General features: G+C 37.3%; 2 protein-coding genes across 2 annotated transcripts in view; both read right to left on the reverse strand.

Annotated features, from left to right (window-relative positions):
* Positions 1–11,677, reverse strand: part of LOC107589194 (protein yippee-like 1) — a 16,463-nt gene extending 4,786 nt beyond the window's left edge. The window contains exons 1-3 of the mRNA XM_016277562.1: positions 11,377–11,677; positions 4,745–4,984; positions 489–532 (exon numbers count right to left, since the gene is read on the reverse strand). Coding sequence (XP_016133048.1) covers positions 489–532; positions 4,745–4,852 — 152 coding nt within the window. The 5' untranslated portion in view covers positions 4,853–4,984; positions 11,377–11,677. The remainder of the gene's footprint in view (positions 1–488; positions 533–4,744; positions 4,985–11,376) is intronic.
* A 34-nt stretch (positions 11,678–11,711) lies between these two features.
* Positions 11,712–16,872, reverse strand: LOC107589184 (protein SMG8-like). The gene is made up of 4 exons (XM_016277553.1): positions 15,299–16,872; positions 13,693–13,838; positions 12,737–13,606; positions 11,712–12,614 (listed from the first exon to the last, which is right to left on the reverse strand). Exons 1-4 carry the CDS (start codon positions 16,821–16,823, stop codon positions 12,402–12,404), a joined length of 2,754 nt encoding a protein of 917 aa, XP_016133039.1. The 5' UTR covers positions 16,824–16,872; the 3' UTR covers positions 11,712–12,401.
* Positions 16,873–17,233: the final 361 nt, after the last annotated feature.

The raw sequence follows: 17,233 nt of genomic DNA on the forward strand, positions 1-17,233 counted from the left end.
TATTTCCAGCCCAGAGTGGTTTTACAGTTCTCACAGTAGATATCGGCCACCGCGTGAAGACCGGTCAGCAGTACCCTCTCCTCTGCCGGCCCGCAGCCTACATTCACCCTGATTGATGAAAAGAGGATGTCAAAATTTGGCATGACCTTTTTGTGTTAGATGGTTAAGACAAACTACAGGACTTACACCGAGTTGAAGAGGTAGGCCCTGCCTTGACTCCCTTGAAAAGACTGCAAAGGAAATAAAACAGGAAATATTACATAAAAAAAACACATCCTAACAAACACTGAATTGGCTGACATGTGTTTTACATATTTCCGGCAGAGTAATTCAACATCATTTACTTGTATTGTGACTGCACAATCAGGAAAATCTTTTGGAAAAATCAACCTACATTCACCCTGATTGATGAAAAGAGGATGTCAAAATTTGGCATGACCTTTTTGACCTTTTTGTGTTAGATGGTTAAGACAAACTACAGGACTTACACCGAGTTGAAGAGGTAGGCCCTGCCTTGACTCCCTTGAAAAGACTGCAAAGGAAATAAAACAGGAAATATTACATAAAAAAAAACACATCCTAACAAACACTGAATTGGCTGACATGCGTTTTACATATTTCCGGCAGAGTAATTCAACATCATTTACTTGTATTGTGACTGCACAATCAGGAAAATCTTTTGGAAAAATCAATTTCCCTTCGCTGCTCCATTCATGACCTTGGCAGATAGGATTTCCCAGGCATGATGTGAAACGGGACAGGGTCATAATTACGGGTGTTTGAAAGGGGTTTGGCAATATGGGCATGGATCAAAAGATCATTAGGGTGCTTTCATTTTGGCTGTGCTATACTGGATAGTAATGAAGGCGTTCATTCTTTCTCTATCTTTAAGCCTAAATAATCTACAAGACCTGAATGAAACCATGACAACAATGGGTAAACTTGAAACACAATACAATAAACACATTAATATAATTATAAACTCTTGTAGTATGTTAATACATTTTCTGTGAATCGGTTAAAAGTGCCTGTTTCAATCAATCAGTTCAAAATGGATTAAATGATAAATTCAGATTCAGATTTAACAATTCAAATTCAGTCATTTAGCAGATTCACAATGATTCAATCAATGATTTAAAAGAAATTAAATATAATTCTTCCAGATTTTTAAATAAAACATTGAATCTATTCATTTGAATCTATTATTTGAAATAAATTACTTTGTATTTACTGACAAAGTAACACATTAATTAATGACATTTAAATATGGATTTAAATATATTTTTTATAAAACAATTATTATTATTTTTTTTTTTACAATTTTTAAAAACCAAATAAGATGTATACATAAAAACTCTCAAGTATATTATATTATTACATTATACACACATCTTTCAAATGTTTGGAGTTGGTAACATTTGAATGTTTTTATATATAGTTTTTAAAATATAGTAAAAACAGTAATATTGTGAAATATTATTACAAAATCTAAAATTGTATATAATTTAAAATGTTAAATGTTAAACTGCATTTTCAACAAATTAACAATCATGCATTCAATGATTTAAATGAAAATTATTAATATAATTCTTCCTTGCCGCAATTATTTTAAACTGATATTTTACTACTTTTGACTTGCATGAAACATTGAATCAATCTGGCTATGACTGTTCCACTGAAATGATGATTCCTTACATACAGTGTTTTCACTTTTATTTTTGAGTACATTATTTTTGTACTTAAGAGCTGCCAAAGTAACACATTAATTAATAACATTTAAAAATGTAAATAAATTACTTTGTATTTACTGCCAAAGTAACACATTAATTAATGACATTTAAATATGGATTTAAATATATTTTTTATAAAACAATTATTATAATTTTTTTTTTTACAATTTTTAAAAACCAAATAAGATGTATACATAAAAACTCTCAAGTATATTATATTATTACATTATACACACATCTTTCAAATGTTTGGAGTTGGTAACATTTGAATGTTTTTATATATATAGTTTTTAAAATATAGTAAAAACAGTAATATTGTGAAATATTATTACAAAATCTAAAATTGTATATAATTTAAAATGTTAAATGTTAAACTGCATTTTCAACAAATTAACAATCATGCATTCAATGATTTAAATGAAAATTATTAATATAATTCTTCCTTGCCGCAATTATTTTAAACTGATATTTTACTACTTTTGACTTGCATGAAACATTGAATCAATCTGGCTATGACTGTTCCACTGAAATGATGATTCCTTACATACAGTGTTTTCACTTTTATTTTTGAGTACATTATTTTTGTACTTAAGAGCTGCCAAAGTAACACATTAATTAATAACATTTAAAAATGTATTTAAATTTACTGAATATGTGCCATTTCATGTTTAATGAAGGCAGTTTGTATACATTTCAAATACTAGCTATCTAAATGCTGGATCACCTTTTTTTCTCCCACTTTAACAAGTTTTACTACCTGAATGTTAAATCAAAAACACAAGCCTCCTATTTTGAAAAGTCTATTAACTTACTTTTAAACTACTACAATTATTATGTTCCACTCCGACCTTTATCTGGTTCAGAGGGATTCAAACTAATTGAAATCTAATTATCATTTCAACCTCAACTCCACCCCAGAACCGCCTGCAGTGCTCTCGCTCCCCCTGCAACACAAGTAAGCCTCGTCAGGCCGGATACCGCTGCCTTTATATTGCAAACACAGTATGTGAACAACTAATGAATGAAGCAAAAACAATCTTGTCTAATCTGCACAATCTGTAAACACACACAGCGCATCAAAAACCCTGTCTGAGACAGTCATGGTATCAGACGACCAAAACCCTGTGCGCAGACTTTAGTGTAGCATTATGGGTATACATGGGTGTCCTGGATCATCTGCGTATACTACAGAGACGTGATTACTCTTACTTCTGCAGCACACAAAAGCCCAAACGATGACCTGCTTCCCTTGATCCTTGATTGTGTGACGACATGTATGTCAGGAAGCTGAGTGCCTTACTGACCCACATTCTGCCCACACACACACAATGCACACAATCCAGGCGCAGATAACTCATATGCACAAAGTTCACATTATGCTATTAATAATCTTTGACACATATTTCTCCATGCACACACACAATGACACACACCTCATAAAAAGGCCCCATATGGTGTTTTAAAAGTGTGCTATTGGAGGAGTCTGTGCACATGTAGTACAATTAAAGTGGGATTATATGGTTTCACTAATGAAGTCATAAACTCAGTTTTTATGTATGGGTCCGTTTTTAAAGAACGGAATATTCTTTAAGCACACCAAGGGTTTATTTATTTGATTTAACATACTGTAAAAACATAATTATTATGAAATATTATAACAAATTAAAATAACTGTTTTCTATTTTAATATATTTTAAAATGTAATTTATTGCTGTCATAGAATTGCTGAATATTTAGCATCATTACTTCAGTCTTCTGTGTCACATTATCCTTCAGAAATCAATCTAATATACTGATTTGCTGCTCAAGAAACATCTCAAGGTTCTTTGATGAATACAAAGTTTGAAAGAACAGCAATTACTTGAAACAGAAATCTTTTGAAACATTATATATGGCTAAATTAAAATGATTCATTTCTAAAATAATAATAATAAATAAATAAAATAATCTTACTGACCCCAAAACCTTGAACGATACACATATATAAAATGCAAAATATATAAAAAATGATTATAAACTTTAACATATTACACAAAAACACATATACATAAGATTCTTTGATGAATACAAAGTTTGAAAGAACAGCAATTACTTGAAACAGAAATCTTTTGAAACATTATATATGGCTAAATTAAAATGATTCATTTCTAAAATAATAATAATAAATAAATAAAATAATCTTACTGACCCCAAAACCTTGAACGATACACATATATAAAATGCAAAATATATAAAAAATGATTATAAACTTTAACATATTACACAAAAACACATATACATTTTGACACTGTTACTCCATGATGTTGCGGATGCTAATGTAAGTTAAATATTGCCTTCAACTCATGTGCAACTAATCTGAAAATCCCCAAAAATATTGTTTTGTTCACATAGTGTTTCATGACTCTTCAACAGGAATTCCATTAGGATGGATTGTACAGAACAATCCAAAAACAGAACACACCGATTGCTCAGCTGACAAAACATCTTACAAAAGACTTTTAACTGAAAAAACTCTATAAAACAGTTTTAAACACTACTAGGACCTTTATACAGCGCATGCCATTGTAAAGACTGTAAAAGCCGGTTCACACCAAGAACGATAACTATAAAGATAACTCTAAAGGTAACGATATTAGCGTCCACACCAGCGAACGATATCGTCCGTTTATTCTAAGCGCACGCGCGTCTGTCGCTTTAAATTCTACAGCTCGTTATAGCAGGATGGATTCTGATTGGCTGTAAATGTTTTTTTAACATTCATCAACTGGAAAAAATCATTCTGGAAGTGATTCTCTGTGCCTTTATCGTTATAGCTGTGGTGTGGACTCTGCTATTCTTTAATATTGAGAAAGTTTTTAGAGTTATATCTTTATCTTTATAGTTATCGTGCTTGGTGTGAACGGGCCTGAAGTCTACCCCTCACAGCCTCGTTTTCATCCAATTCAATATGGTGTCTAACCTGATTAAGGTCTATGATTAAGATAAAAGAGGCTAAAAGAGACACTGCTGATTACCTTTGAGATGAGCTCATCATGGTTGGCCAGGTGTGCTCGGCAGTGAATGCAGCTGTAGGTGCGATGGCAGTTGGGCAGGTAGGCCTGGAAGGTTTTGGAGCGCGTCATGGCGACCGTGGCGGGAGAGACGGCACGGGGGCGGAACAGGAAGGGCCGGTCAGCCCAGGACGACTCGCAGGAGAAACAGTGGAGCACGCAGGTGAGGGCCGTGGTGAAGCTTCAGGAGAGACGAGAGCACACCTGTGGGGAACACACACATTTTTAGGAAGATAACTAAACGATGTAAAAATAAGCTACCAGTGAAAAGTTTGGGGTAAGATTTTTTTTTTTAAAGATAGAAATTAATACTTTTTTTTTTTTTTTAGCAAGGAAGCATTAAATTGATCAACAGTGACAGTTTAAGGCATTTATAATGTATCAAAATATTTCTATTTCAAATAAATGCTGTAATTTTGAATTTAATATTCATCAAAGGATCAAAAAGGATAAAGGATTAAAAAAAAAAAAATTTTAGGCAGCAAAAACTGTTTTCAACAATGACAATAATAAGTGCTATTATTAATAATTACCAACAATAATTGAGCACCAAATCAGCATATTGAAATGATTTCTGGAGTATCTGGATTAATGAAAACTATAACTCCATCTTTGCCATTACAGGAATAAATTACTTTTTAATATATATATATATATATATATATACACATATACACACAGTATATATAACCAGTTCTGAACTGTAATAATATTTCACAACATTACTGTTTTGTTTTTACCTTTTTTTTCAAATAAACGCTATTGGTTCAAAAACATGAAAACATTTCTCAATTATTCCAAACTTTTGACCAGTAGTGTATAATGCAGAAATCATCATATGTATGACACCACTACCATAAGCATATTAACATATAACAACATACATGTACGCATCAAAACATAACATATTGAACTTACACACTGTGGTCTTTAAAATGCAGTTGCAAAACAGCCAGTTTAACTTCAAGTATCAAAGAGAAAAAAAGAGATGAAATAAAAATATAAAGTGTAGTGGCCCCTTTAAGACAAGCTTGACATGTTGTAGTAGCTATATAAATTAATGTGCAAAGACAAAAAGAATGAATAGATATTAAATATTAAAGAATTCTACAGTGTATTCCTACATTTTTGGTGTCATGAATGACACCGATTGATGCAAAATGATGTTGAAAACTGAGTGTACGTCAGCAAGACACACAGACAGTGAACGCAGCAGACGTCATTCACACGAACACAGTGCAAATGCAGGCAAATAGGCATGAATCAGAGCGTCTGTGAGCTGTTGTCTGTCAGCTAACTGTGATTGTGTGGTCCTGCGTTCATCTTGCCCTCAGGTTAGAAGGGGGCTGCACTGTATGAGAGGCGGCTTTTTAATGCAGAGAGCTGGAGACCTGCCAATGAATGGGCTCAAACACACAGAGACAGCCAGACAACCAAACGCGTATGATTTCAACACTGCTGTTTGTTCGATGGATTCATCCCTAATAAAATGTGCTGCATTTAAACAAAACAAATCCATATGTTATCACACAAAATGTTGCCTGGGATGTAAAAGAAGTAGTTCATGTGCTATAAAATTTAGGTTGTTATTCACGTTTACACAAATTTTCCCTACACTTTCGCTCTGAAATTTGATAGTTTAAGTCATGAACTACTTTTATGGTGCTTTGTTGTCCTTTTTTGGGACTGACAGACTCTGGTCACTATCTGCTTACATTTTATGGAAAAGAGCAGCGTGAACATTATCCTAAACATCTCCTTTTCAGTCATACAGGTTTGGAATAAAACGAGGACGAGTTAATTATGATGCATTTGCCATTTTTTGAAAGAACTACCCCTTCGGGTCACACAAATTTGTTGTGATTTTCTGAATTCAATTAATAAGTCGGCAATCTGACTTATTGTGTGCCCTCTTTTACGTCATCGTGGCATGTTGGCAGCTTTTCGCCTGTTGAAGGAAGCAGCTTTAGACGAGATTTAAGGCAGAACTAATTACTAAAAGAATCCGCAGGCATCTTATTTAATTACCCAGAAGCGTGGACAGCTATTCGTGAGATCGAAAAAGGGCCTTGTGAGTGACATCATCAGATATTTGAATTCCAACCACATCGCTGCAAACCGACATAATTATCACATAAACAAAAGCATTCGTTGGCTGTTCTGACTCAGCAAAGTCAGCAATAAACCCTGCTGAGGTCATAAAGCACATATTTAGAAAGGAACAAATGTTTAAATGTTTTTTCCATTGTAGAATACAAATGGTAACACTTAACAATAATGCTTCATTTGTTAATACTACATTGGCTTACATAAGCTAACAATAAATAATACCTCTACAGCATTTATTAATCTTAGTAAGTAGATGTTAACTAATGCACGGACACAAAAACCGTATTGTAAAGTGTTACCATGCAAATAAAGCCACATGGCTTGTGTGACTGAGAAAACTAACATTCTTTTTTAGATATCACATGAACTCAGTGACTCTGTTTGCGATTCTGTGATTATATTCGCTTTGGCACAGACGTGATCAAACAGGCCTTACAAAAATACAGCCGGAGAGTATTCTAGTCACCAGCGTGAGGCTTGAAATTTGACTCTCCTTGGCATAATTAAGCACCATTGTGTTCGCGCTGCCATTAGGAACGTTGTATAATTTGGCCAAACGGTACAGCAGCATAATTTTCGACATCATTTCCTCATGCGACTTCTAACACAATTATACAGAATCAACAAAAGACAGATACGTCGCTGGTATAAGGCTAATTGGAGGTAAAATGATTATGGGGGAAATTTATGTAAGATGTAGAAGCTGGAATTCATTCAGATCTCGACAGATGAGATGAAGATAAACGATTGTATTATAATTACTGAGGCCATAATCACCGAAACGGTGCCCACTTCGTCTCTGTCTGTTTTGTGTGTTTACCATTTCAAATTAGTCTGGAGCAGACCAAACACACGTATAATGAAGAGATCTCATTCTTCATCAAATGTCCAAACATGGCTGATCTTTCTTCTTCTGACCACACAGTTGACGACTCGACAAACAAATCTGATACAGACTGCTGTAACAAAACCAAGACTGCAATTATGGTCGAATATCCGGGGAAATGCATTTCCCTTAAAGGAATAGTTTACCCTCAGGTTATCCAAGATGTAAATAAGCTTGTTTCTTCATCGGAACGGATTTAGAAAAATTTACTTTACATCACTTGCTCAAGTCCTCGAACCATAATATTGCTTTAGAAGTAATGGTTTCAAGTTAAATGATGGATTTGTTTCTTATAAACACACAGCTTTTCACTGCACAAGATGTTTGATAGACTGGAGTTGTGTGGATTACTTGTGGACTATTGTGATGTTTTTATCAGCTATTTGGACTCTCATTCTAACGGCACCCATGCTAAATTTCACCAAATCTATTCTGAAGAAGAAACAAACTCATCTAAATCTTGTATGGTCTGAGGGTGAGTACATTTTCATTAATTTGTCATTTTTGGGTGAACAATTTCTTTAATTTCTATGGTGGTTAGACCCTGACTAATACTTACTTAAAGACAGGTAATCCTTGAGACATAATGGAGATTTTTTATTTTCTTTTTTGTTTATGCATGCATATATCAAGAAAACTAGCTCAGGTTTCCTCAACAAACTTGGAAACACACATGGGCTGTTTTCAAGTGCATAATATTGTAAATCAATATCATCTCTGTCCCAAAGTATTACATTAACACAAATCAGATAAACCCCTGTTTTGAATAAAAATACCTGTTATGTAACAATAACACATGGTACATCAGCACGAAATATGCTTTTAATAAATGGCTTTGTTTGTTTTGCTTGTTAAACTAGAACATCATAAAAGGTCTCGTGCATTTTAAGTAGTAAGAGGGCATCTAAACAGACAAGGACCCCCAGACAGGTGGCGAATCCCCCTCGTTCCCCCCAGTCCCTCACATAATACACAGCAGGCAGCTCCCATAATAGCACCTTTTTTTGCTGTCCTTTGAAATCTGTCAGCACAAATTAAAAAGCCCCTGCTGCGTACACACATATGCTGTGATATTTAGCTCTAACTAAATTGCTAATTATACATCTGATGGATTAACAATTTATTTTACAGTTCCCTGTTAACGTAATTACAATACACAAATACAAGGAGCTCTTTAAAAGGATTCATATTGATTAGTAAATGCACACTTAAAATAACATTTTAATATTTTAAAGTTTGGAGAAAATACAATCCTGAAAATGAAAGGGGTCATATGATGCGATTTAAATTTTTGTTTACATTTTTGTTACAAGCTCTTGGTGCATAAAGAAGATCTGTAAAGTTGCAAAGACTAAAGTCTCAAATCCAAAGAGATATTCTTTATAAAAGTTAAGAGTCAACCACGCGCACCTAAAACGGCTCGTTCTAACACGCCCCCACATATCTACGTCACTGTGTGGGAAGATTTGCATAACACCGCCCAAATGTTCACGCAAAGAAAGAAGGCATAACTTTAATTCTTGCTGTTGCCGCCGCTGCCATGTTGTGGAGTCGCTGTGTTTCTTTGTGAAAGCGAAACTACTTTGTTTGGCCTTCCAAAAGAGGACACAACTAGAAATCAGTGGTTAAGTTGTATTTACAACACTGTTCCAGAACAGTTCAACTCAAATATTCAGATGTGTGCTGTGCATTTTATGGAGGATGAGGACTGTTTCCTGAACCAGTAGCCTACAATGCATCTGTGGCACAAAGGCTGTTTCTATAAAGTTGGGCAGTTCAAACTTTGCAAGGACAGTCTGGCGCTTCTGACTCACAGCCTGTAAGTACGTTTTTTATATTTAAATAATTTGCCAATGATGATTCAAACGTGAGTTTTGAGCAGTGTAGTGTAGGCTTGTTGTTTCTCCGATCACAAATGCAGACATGGTTTTATGTTTACGCAGCGCAATACGCAACGCGTAAAAAGACAGTATAAGTCATTATAATCAGTAATTATGTCCCCACTGGATGCAACAAATGCCTCATTTTTTAATAGGTTTTACTGGTTTAGTCTCATCCTGCTGGGAGACGGCATCACAGTATGTTAAGGGCCGTAACATTTCCGTCACACGGAATTCAGCCAATCACAACGCACTGGATAGCTGGCCAATCAGAGCACACCTCGCTTTGTCAGAACGATGAGCTTTGTAAAAATCGACGCGTTTCAGAAAGGCGGGGCATAGAGGAAAAACAATAATGTACATTATTTGGAAAACAATGTGTTTTTTGAACCTTAAACCGCATAAACACATTGGATTACACCAAGAACACAAAATAATGTTCTTTTTAGCATCGTCATATGACCCCTTTAAAAAAAAAAAAAAAAAAGCCCACTTCAAGAAAAATAAAAAACTTTTTTGATCTCAAACAACCTCTAAATTAATATACCGACTTTGAAAAGGTACTCTTTGTGCAATCATCCGTAAGTATAACCTCCCAGTCCATATTCTGGTGGCACAAACTGACAGAAATACCCATGAATGTGCAAAGCTACTTAAGTGTTGGAAAAACGGAGTGGGTCAGATGGAGACAGAACGATGGATCCAGGTCAGACGAGTATGTGTGGGTGTCAGTGAACCAGTTATATGTAGGCCATAGTAGATGCCACCAGACTGAGAGCGCAGATGGCAGCACCAGCTCAGCACCTCTGGCAATCACATCTTTGAAAACACCCACAGCTAAACCAATTCAGAAAAGCCAGCTTTAAAATGACAACAAGCCTGAGTGTCACCAGTATACGTTGTGATGACAAAACAGTACACAATATCAACACTGCAAAATATTTAATAGCCACACTTTCTTTTTAAGTGTTCTAGCCCTCTAAGATCACTTGCTTATGCATAGCATGTTTCATACAAATAATTGTATGAAACATGCTATGCATAAGCAAGTGATAAGTCATACAAATAAGTGTATTTATGCAAGTTTCAAAGAAATATCGATAACATGCACATGTTAATTAAATAGTTTGTTGTGCAATATGAGTGGCATGAACGCTTTCTCACAATGTTGTAAGTCAATTCCCATGTTCTTTTCCATGCAAAACAGCATTTGAAAATTAAAGCAGATTAATTTAATTTATAAAATATTATTACACTTCAAATAATCATAGTTAAATTAATATAAAACATCCTGAGAACATACAATTTGTGTTCATGGCCAGTGAATCATGCATAAACGGTTATTTTTTCTTCTTCTCCTAATGTACCAACATTTGCTGATAGTGACATATAATCCTGCAATAGTCTAGACTTAAAGCACACTTTCGGAAAGCAGATGACAACTATAGTATAGACTCTATACTATACTAGAGTATAATTGTTGACATTTTAACTATGCATTGATGCATTCTGTATACATTACGTTTTAAACCCAGATTAGCATCTATCATCGGCAGTGAGATCTAATCTAAAACTAAAATATATGTTGACAGAATTTACAAGGTTATTTTTAGCGAGCTGTCATATACTGCACGATACTAAATAACAAACGTAACATATGTAAAAAGACGAACTTCCTATAAAAGGTGTCACTACAAGCATTATAACTGGACAGATGTTACCTTTGAATGGAAAGGTATCGCGCAGGTTCAACTCTCTCTCTCTTTAAAGCTGCACTTCATGCAAAACAGCCGGCGATCATTCCTCACAACACAAAGTTTCCAGGTATCTTCATCAGCCACGCACCTCGAGAGCAGCGCTCTGTAAATACAGCACCGTTGCGCATCGGGCCTCGCCATTCAAGCTCCCAGTTTGATTGACAACCAGGCCAGCAAATAGATGAGACAAAACGGCCTAGCAACAATACGCTGATTGGCCAGCCTAAAAAGTGGACTGACCAATGAGCGAGCGCAGAGGATATGCAGGCGAAAAACCAAAACATTTGTTATCTTTGTGATGTGTCAGCTGGATAAGTAATAAAAACTAAAAGCGAAAGTACGTCTTAAATAACTTTAAACTCATGAAATATTAAGTATTTATAAGATATTACAGTTGTCACGTTGTATTTTCTCACTTGAGAATGTCAAAGATATACCGAATCGTACTTACGTTAGACAGACCACATAACTAAATAGCGCCTCTCTGTGTCGTGGTTTTACTCGCTATTTTATGTAAAAACCATAACAAAGCTTAATAGACTGATATCTACTGTAAAACCACAACCATAACAGATTGATATTTTAACATTCTTTCTAAGGAACAAGTGTTTTATAAGATCTAATTTTATTTACTCAGGTAAAAATAATTCATAACATCAACCTCAAACGTCCGCAACAAACTGAAAATCCAGAGTGGACACTATTTGCATACACACTTAAAAAGTAAATTCAGTTTAAAATAATATTATAGTTTTATAATGACATTGGTCACTGTCTGTTTTTTTTCCCCTCACTGCAGGCATTTATTTACTGTAAACACAACATTCCTTAATTTGATTGCTTGTATTTACAGCCACAATTATTTCTAGAATTTGGTTAATAAAAGAATCGGCACAGAAAATGAACAGAAGCATGGAGACACCAAATGTCCATGTCCTACAGATATTACAGATATCCCAACAGTGCTTTTAAGTGCAGAGTGTTTTTTGTTACTGTGGAGTTGAACTAGTCGTGTTGGCACGCAGAATGCCTCTCAGCACCCTGAAGTTTGCCAATGGCTGGTTCTCCTTCGGAGGGTAGCATGGTCCACGGTCTGTAACGTAGGCATAAGGGAAGCGTAACACCCAGAGTCCATCAGCGGGCAGCGCAACCTCAGGCTGCTCCGGATGGAAGATAGGACAGGGAGGGGGACCTGACTGGACCTATGAGAGAAGAGAAGCACAGAACAGTATACTTTAATGGAGAAAACGTATGTGGTAATCATTGTGAATACTTCAATTTGAGAATTAAATTTACTGATTTATCACTTTTTAACATATTGTACCTGTGGGTTTAGGACAATCTCAAGAGGAGCATCAGGGACTACGATGAAAAGACGAGCCAGTTGAGCGTAGTGTGGCTTTATCCCTCGTCCTTGAGCTGGAGAGGGAATGTATAAAGGCATATCAGAATTCAAGCATCTGGTTGCAGGTTCCTTTGGTCCACCTTGCCCAAGCACTTTGACTACTTTATCAGGGCCAGAACTAAGGAAGCGGCGCCCTCTGCTGTCTTCATACTCGAAACCAACGAAAGCACGAGTTACATCATCTCGTCTGCGCCCTCGTCCGATTCCTCCAGCGCTGCCTCGCTTCCCAGCAGATGCTTTATTCGGAGCTGGCCAGGAGGCTGGACCTCCATCCAGAGGCTCAAGCGATCCTACATCTTCCTCGGATCGGCTCCGAATGACAACATCCCAGGGCAAGAGGAAAGCGGAGCCTGGGAGGAATCCAGGTTGCTCTAAACCAGTGAGGCTGTTGTAGGCCTTAGCTGGACCAAGTTTAACAAGAGACCAACTCGAGAACTTGGGCAACAGTCCCTTCGGGCATCCAGAATGAAGCATGCCGGGAAGATACTCCACTGTGGAGGGCTGTCTGTCCACCAAGCTTGACCTCTTCTCTTGTCCTTCTGCTCCATCCCCATATGTTCCAAGACTGTCAGTTGACTGGCCCAAGCTAAGAGCTAGACTCAGACTTGTGCTATCACCAGGTGTGTGAGTGCTAGTCTCTTTCTCCTTTAGACGATCAGCCTCTCCTGATGGAGGTACCTCTCCAGGTCTGGGCACCTCATCACTAGCAGGAGCAGGGTCGGGTGTGCTGGCTTGGAACACTGGGAAATTGATCCTCTCCAACTTCCCACAGCATTTCTCCTCAAGCATCTGAGAATGATAGACAGAATGATGAAGAATAGATTTAAAGCTTATGTAGTGAATATTTACAGTAGAAGAACTTGGCTGCAACTGACTTGATAGAAGTCATAGTTGGCAGCTTGGACGTCAAATGGATCTTCTCTTGGAGACTGCTTCCTACCACAGTTACAGGAACTTGTAGAGCGGCCTCTACTATTGTGGTATAGAATAGGTGGGTTTTGGTCCATTTCTGGCTTCTCTCCTGCAATGTGAAGAAAAGTGCTAACTGAGGTAGAGAGAAGACTGTTCTACAAAATGCCAAGGAAAATAATTTTGACTCTTCACAACAGCTGTTTCTATCACCCTGTTTTTATGAGCATTTTGACGTCTCGTATCACAAACGAGTGATGGAAATACCAAATTTCGTGAAAAAAAATCTAATTCTCAAAAAAAATAGTTTTTACCCTCACTTGAGGGGTATCTGAAATGTTGTTATGGTCTTTTTTAATTGCCTGAGCAAAGTCTGTCGTTAAAGTATTTCTGTATAATTGCTTTCCAGAACTCTTATATGACTGCGTTCCCAAACAGCAGGCATCCACCTCTGCAGGAAGTGACGATTTTGTTCTCTTTGACTCGGTGGAAAACGGTTCTTGTTGGCAAATATTCTATGCAATGTTCCAATATTGTGCATGGGTTAAATGTGCATCTTTGGATGGAAACAAAGCGACTTGGAGCATCGCATAGAGCACCGCATCCCATATTCGCATTTTGACGTCTCGTATCACAAACGAGTGATGGAAATACCAAATTTCGTGAAAAAAATCTAATTCTCAAAAAAAATTGTTTTTACCCTCACTTGAGGGGTATCTGAAATGTTGTTATGGTCTTTTTTAATTGCCTGAGCAAAGTCTGTCGTTAAAGTATTTCTGTATAATTGCTTTCCAGAACTCTTATATGACTGCGTTCCCAAACAGCAGGCATCCACCTCTGCAGGAAGTGACGATTTTGTTCTCTTTGACTCGGTGGAAAACGGTTCTTGTTGGCAAATATTCTATGCAATGTTCCAATATTGTGCATGGGTTAAATGTGCATCTTTGGATGGAAACAAAGCGACTTGGAGCATCGCATAGAGCACCGCATCCCATATTGCTCCACTGACTTCCATTATAAATGGGATTTTTTTTTCTGTCAAAATGTTTCGTTTTAGATTCTGCAAACTCTGCCAAGAGTCAAAAATATGTGCTAATTGACAGTATCATGAAGATATTTAAATTTATGCATCTGCCAGATGCAGAGACTTGCACTGCATTGGAGATACACATTTTTATAAGTACTTGCATTATGTGGGAGTCAAAGCCTCAACCTTGACATCACTAACACAATGCTCTAGCTACAGGAATGCTGTTTACCTTGAAACACTCTTTTAATATTAACTTTATATGAACAATGTTAGACTAATACAAACAATATGTATTGTATAAAGTGCTACTTGACTAACAGTATGAAACAAGCATTTAGGATTAGGAATAAACATTCATTTCAGGTTTATTTATTTATTGATTGATTATTAAACATGGTATATGTCATAATGCCGATTTGTAAAGTAAAAAAATCACTGGAAGGTACAAGGGGTCATCACTCTACTTTAAAATAACTCAAGAGTATGGTGCTAGCAACACCAAGGTAATGGGTTCGATTGCCAGGGAATGCATGGATCTTTACCTGGCTTTGGCAGCAGATGAAACTTATGTACGCAGTGCTGATCCGTAAGGCTGCGCTCCTCACAGAGCTGATGCCCGTTACTCCAGAACTTGTAGCAATCCTCATGGAGCTGCAAGGCGTATCTTTGAAAGGCGACTCCCCTCGCATGCTGGCTGTACACTCGCAGTGCCTGCGCCAGTTGATTCTTGTGCACTGTGGTGGTGTAATTATGGGGAAGGTTTGACTGGTACGCACTGTGAGCCAGTGGCAAGGCTTTCTGACACCTGTTTTCCGAGAACTTCGCATCTGCGTCAAGGAACCCCTCCAACACTTTGAGCTGACCCTGCACCTTGAGGGAGATCTCGGCTGCATCATCCTCAGCGTTCTCTATCATGACCTGATAAAGTCTGTGCGCAACATGCACCCATTTAGAATAAGTAGGCAACTCGAAGTGTGATGGCTGCGGATTGCGACCTACACTGTCATCAAAACCTTTCTTGGTCAATACGAGTTCGATATGCTGCCAAAGGAACTCTTTTAAAGTGCAGTCCACCAACTGCCCTCCTGAAGAAAGACTACTTTCTACATTGAAAGAGGGTTGTCTATTGGAGTGCCTCATCTGTTGGTACCGCCTTTGCCTGGGCACAGGCGTACCTCCTTCACTTTCTCGAAGGACACAGTTGGACCGCAGGTGCCCCAGAAGAGAGCCAATGGGGTCCTCGTCTGGTCCTGGCACTACATATACAAAAGCTTGATTGGCAGGGACTGTAAAGAGACAATTACTACTCTGGTTGGTCAATACACGACTTTTCCGGAATATCCTATATATCTGATCTTCCAGAGCATGCTGCAGTCTCCTTCTTGGGGAGTGTTTTTTGGGTTTATCCCCTCCAGAGCCATCAGTACCATTCCCACCAGTGCCGGAGGAGGCCACTCTGAGCGCTCCGTTCATCTGGAACACGAATAGCAATCGTGGAGGGCAGGGCCGACAGTTTAACTTCCATTCTTTAGACACTGGCGAATCTTTAATCGCGGCGCGCAACAGTGGGAGTGCTTTCTGCCGTAGCGCGTCCAAAGCGCGGAACATTTTATCGTACGTGACGTCGAACGAACATGTGGGATGAACCAGCAGAAGAACATGGCACAGCGAGAAGAGATACAGCAGCTGCAAACAGTGATCCTTCTCTGCTGCTTTCCAAAACTCATGCGCCTCTGCATGACCCAAACCCGCCGTCAATGACTCGCACGCGCGAATAAGCTGGCGGTTGTCGAAAACAGATGTTAATACGAGATACAGCACGCGGGTCTCTTGATTATAATACGCATGGATCGATGTTCCCCCGCTCGAGCTGTCAGTGTCGTCGCTCCCAAAGAGAGAGAAGACGTGTTTATCCGCTAAGGTGTTTATGAGAGAGTCTTTGATTGATCCCGGTTGCATCGCGCTTTTCCCAAATATGCCCAATACGCAAACGCCCTCATCTTTGTCCACGGCGTCTTCTATTATTTCTGATTGTAACAGTGCTCCGATATTCATGGGCACCGCCATTTTTGCTGGACAGAAACAAATGGGCGGGGCTTTGATGAACGCATTTCTCTGAGCGCAGAAGAAGGGTCCGGGTGGATACATAAAGCTGCAAGTTAATGTCCCGACAAAAAGCATGCAAAATGTAATATTTAAATAGTAATTGTTTTAGAAATATAGTGTGTGTTTTTATTGTTAACTAAACCTAAAACTATTAAAAATCGTTTTCGGTAATTAAAAATACTAAAAATAAAATATAAAAGTTAGATAACACTTTTGTTGGCTTGTCAGCCAACTAAAATAAGATTTAGTTAAATATTAAAAGTACTAAAACATAACTTAAATCCGAATAGAAATATAAAAACGTACAAACAAAAGCACAAAATTACTACAGCTAAAATTAAGAGGAAAACTGAAAATATACAAATACAAGC

Source organism: Sinocyclocheilus grahami, unplaced genomic scaffold (genome assembly GCF_001515645.1).
Source record: "Sinocyclocheilus grahami isolate Dianchi unplaced genomic scaffold, SAMN03320097.WGS_v1.1 scaffold7.1, whole genome shotgun sequence".
NCBI classification, from domain to species: domain Eukaryota; kingdom Metazoa; phylum Chordata; class Actinopteri; order Cypriniformes; family Cyprinidae; genus Sinocyclocheilus; species Sinocyclocheilus grahami.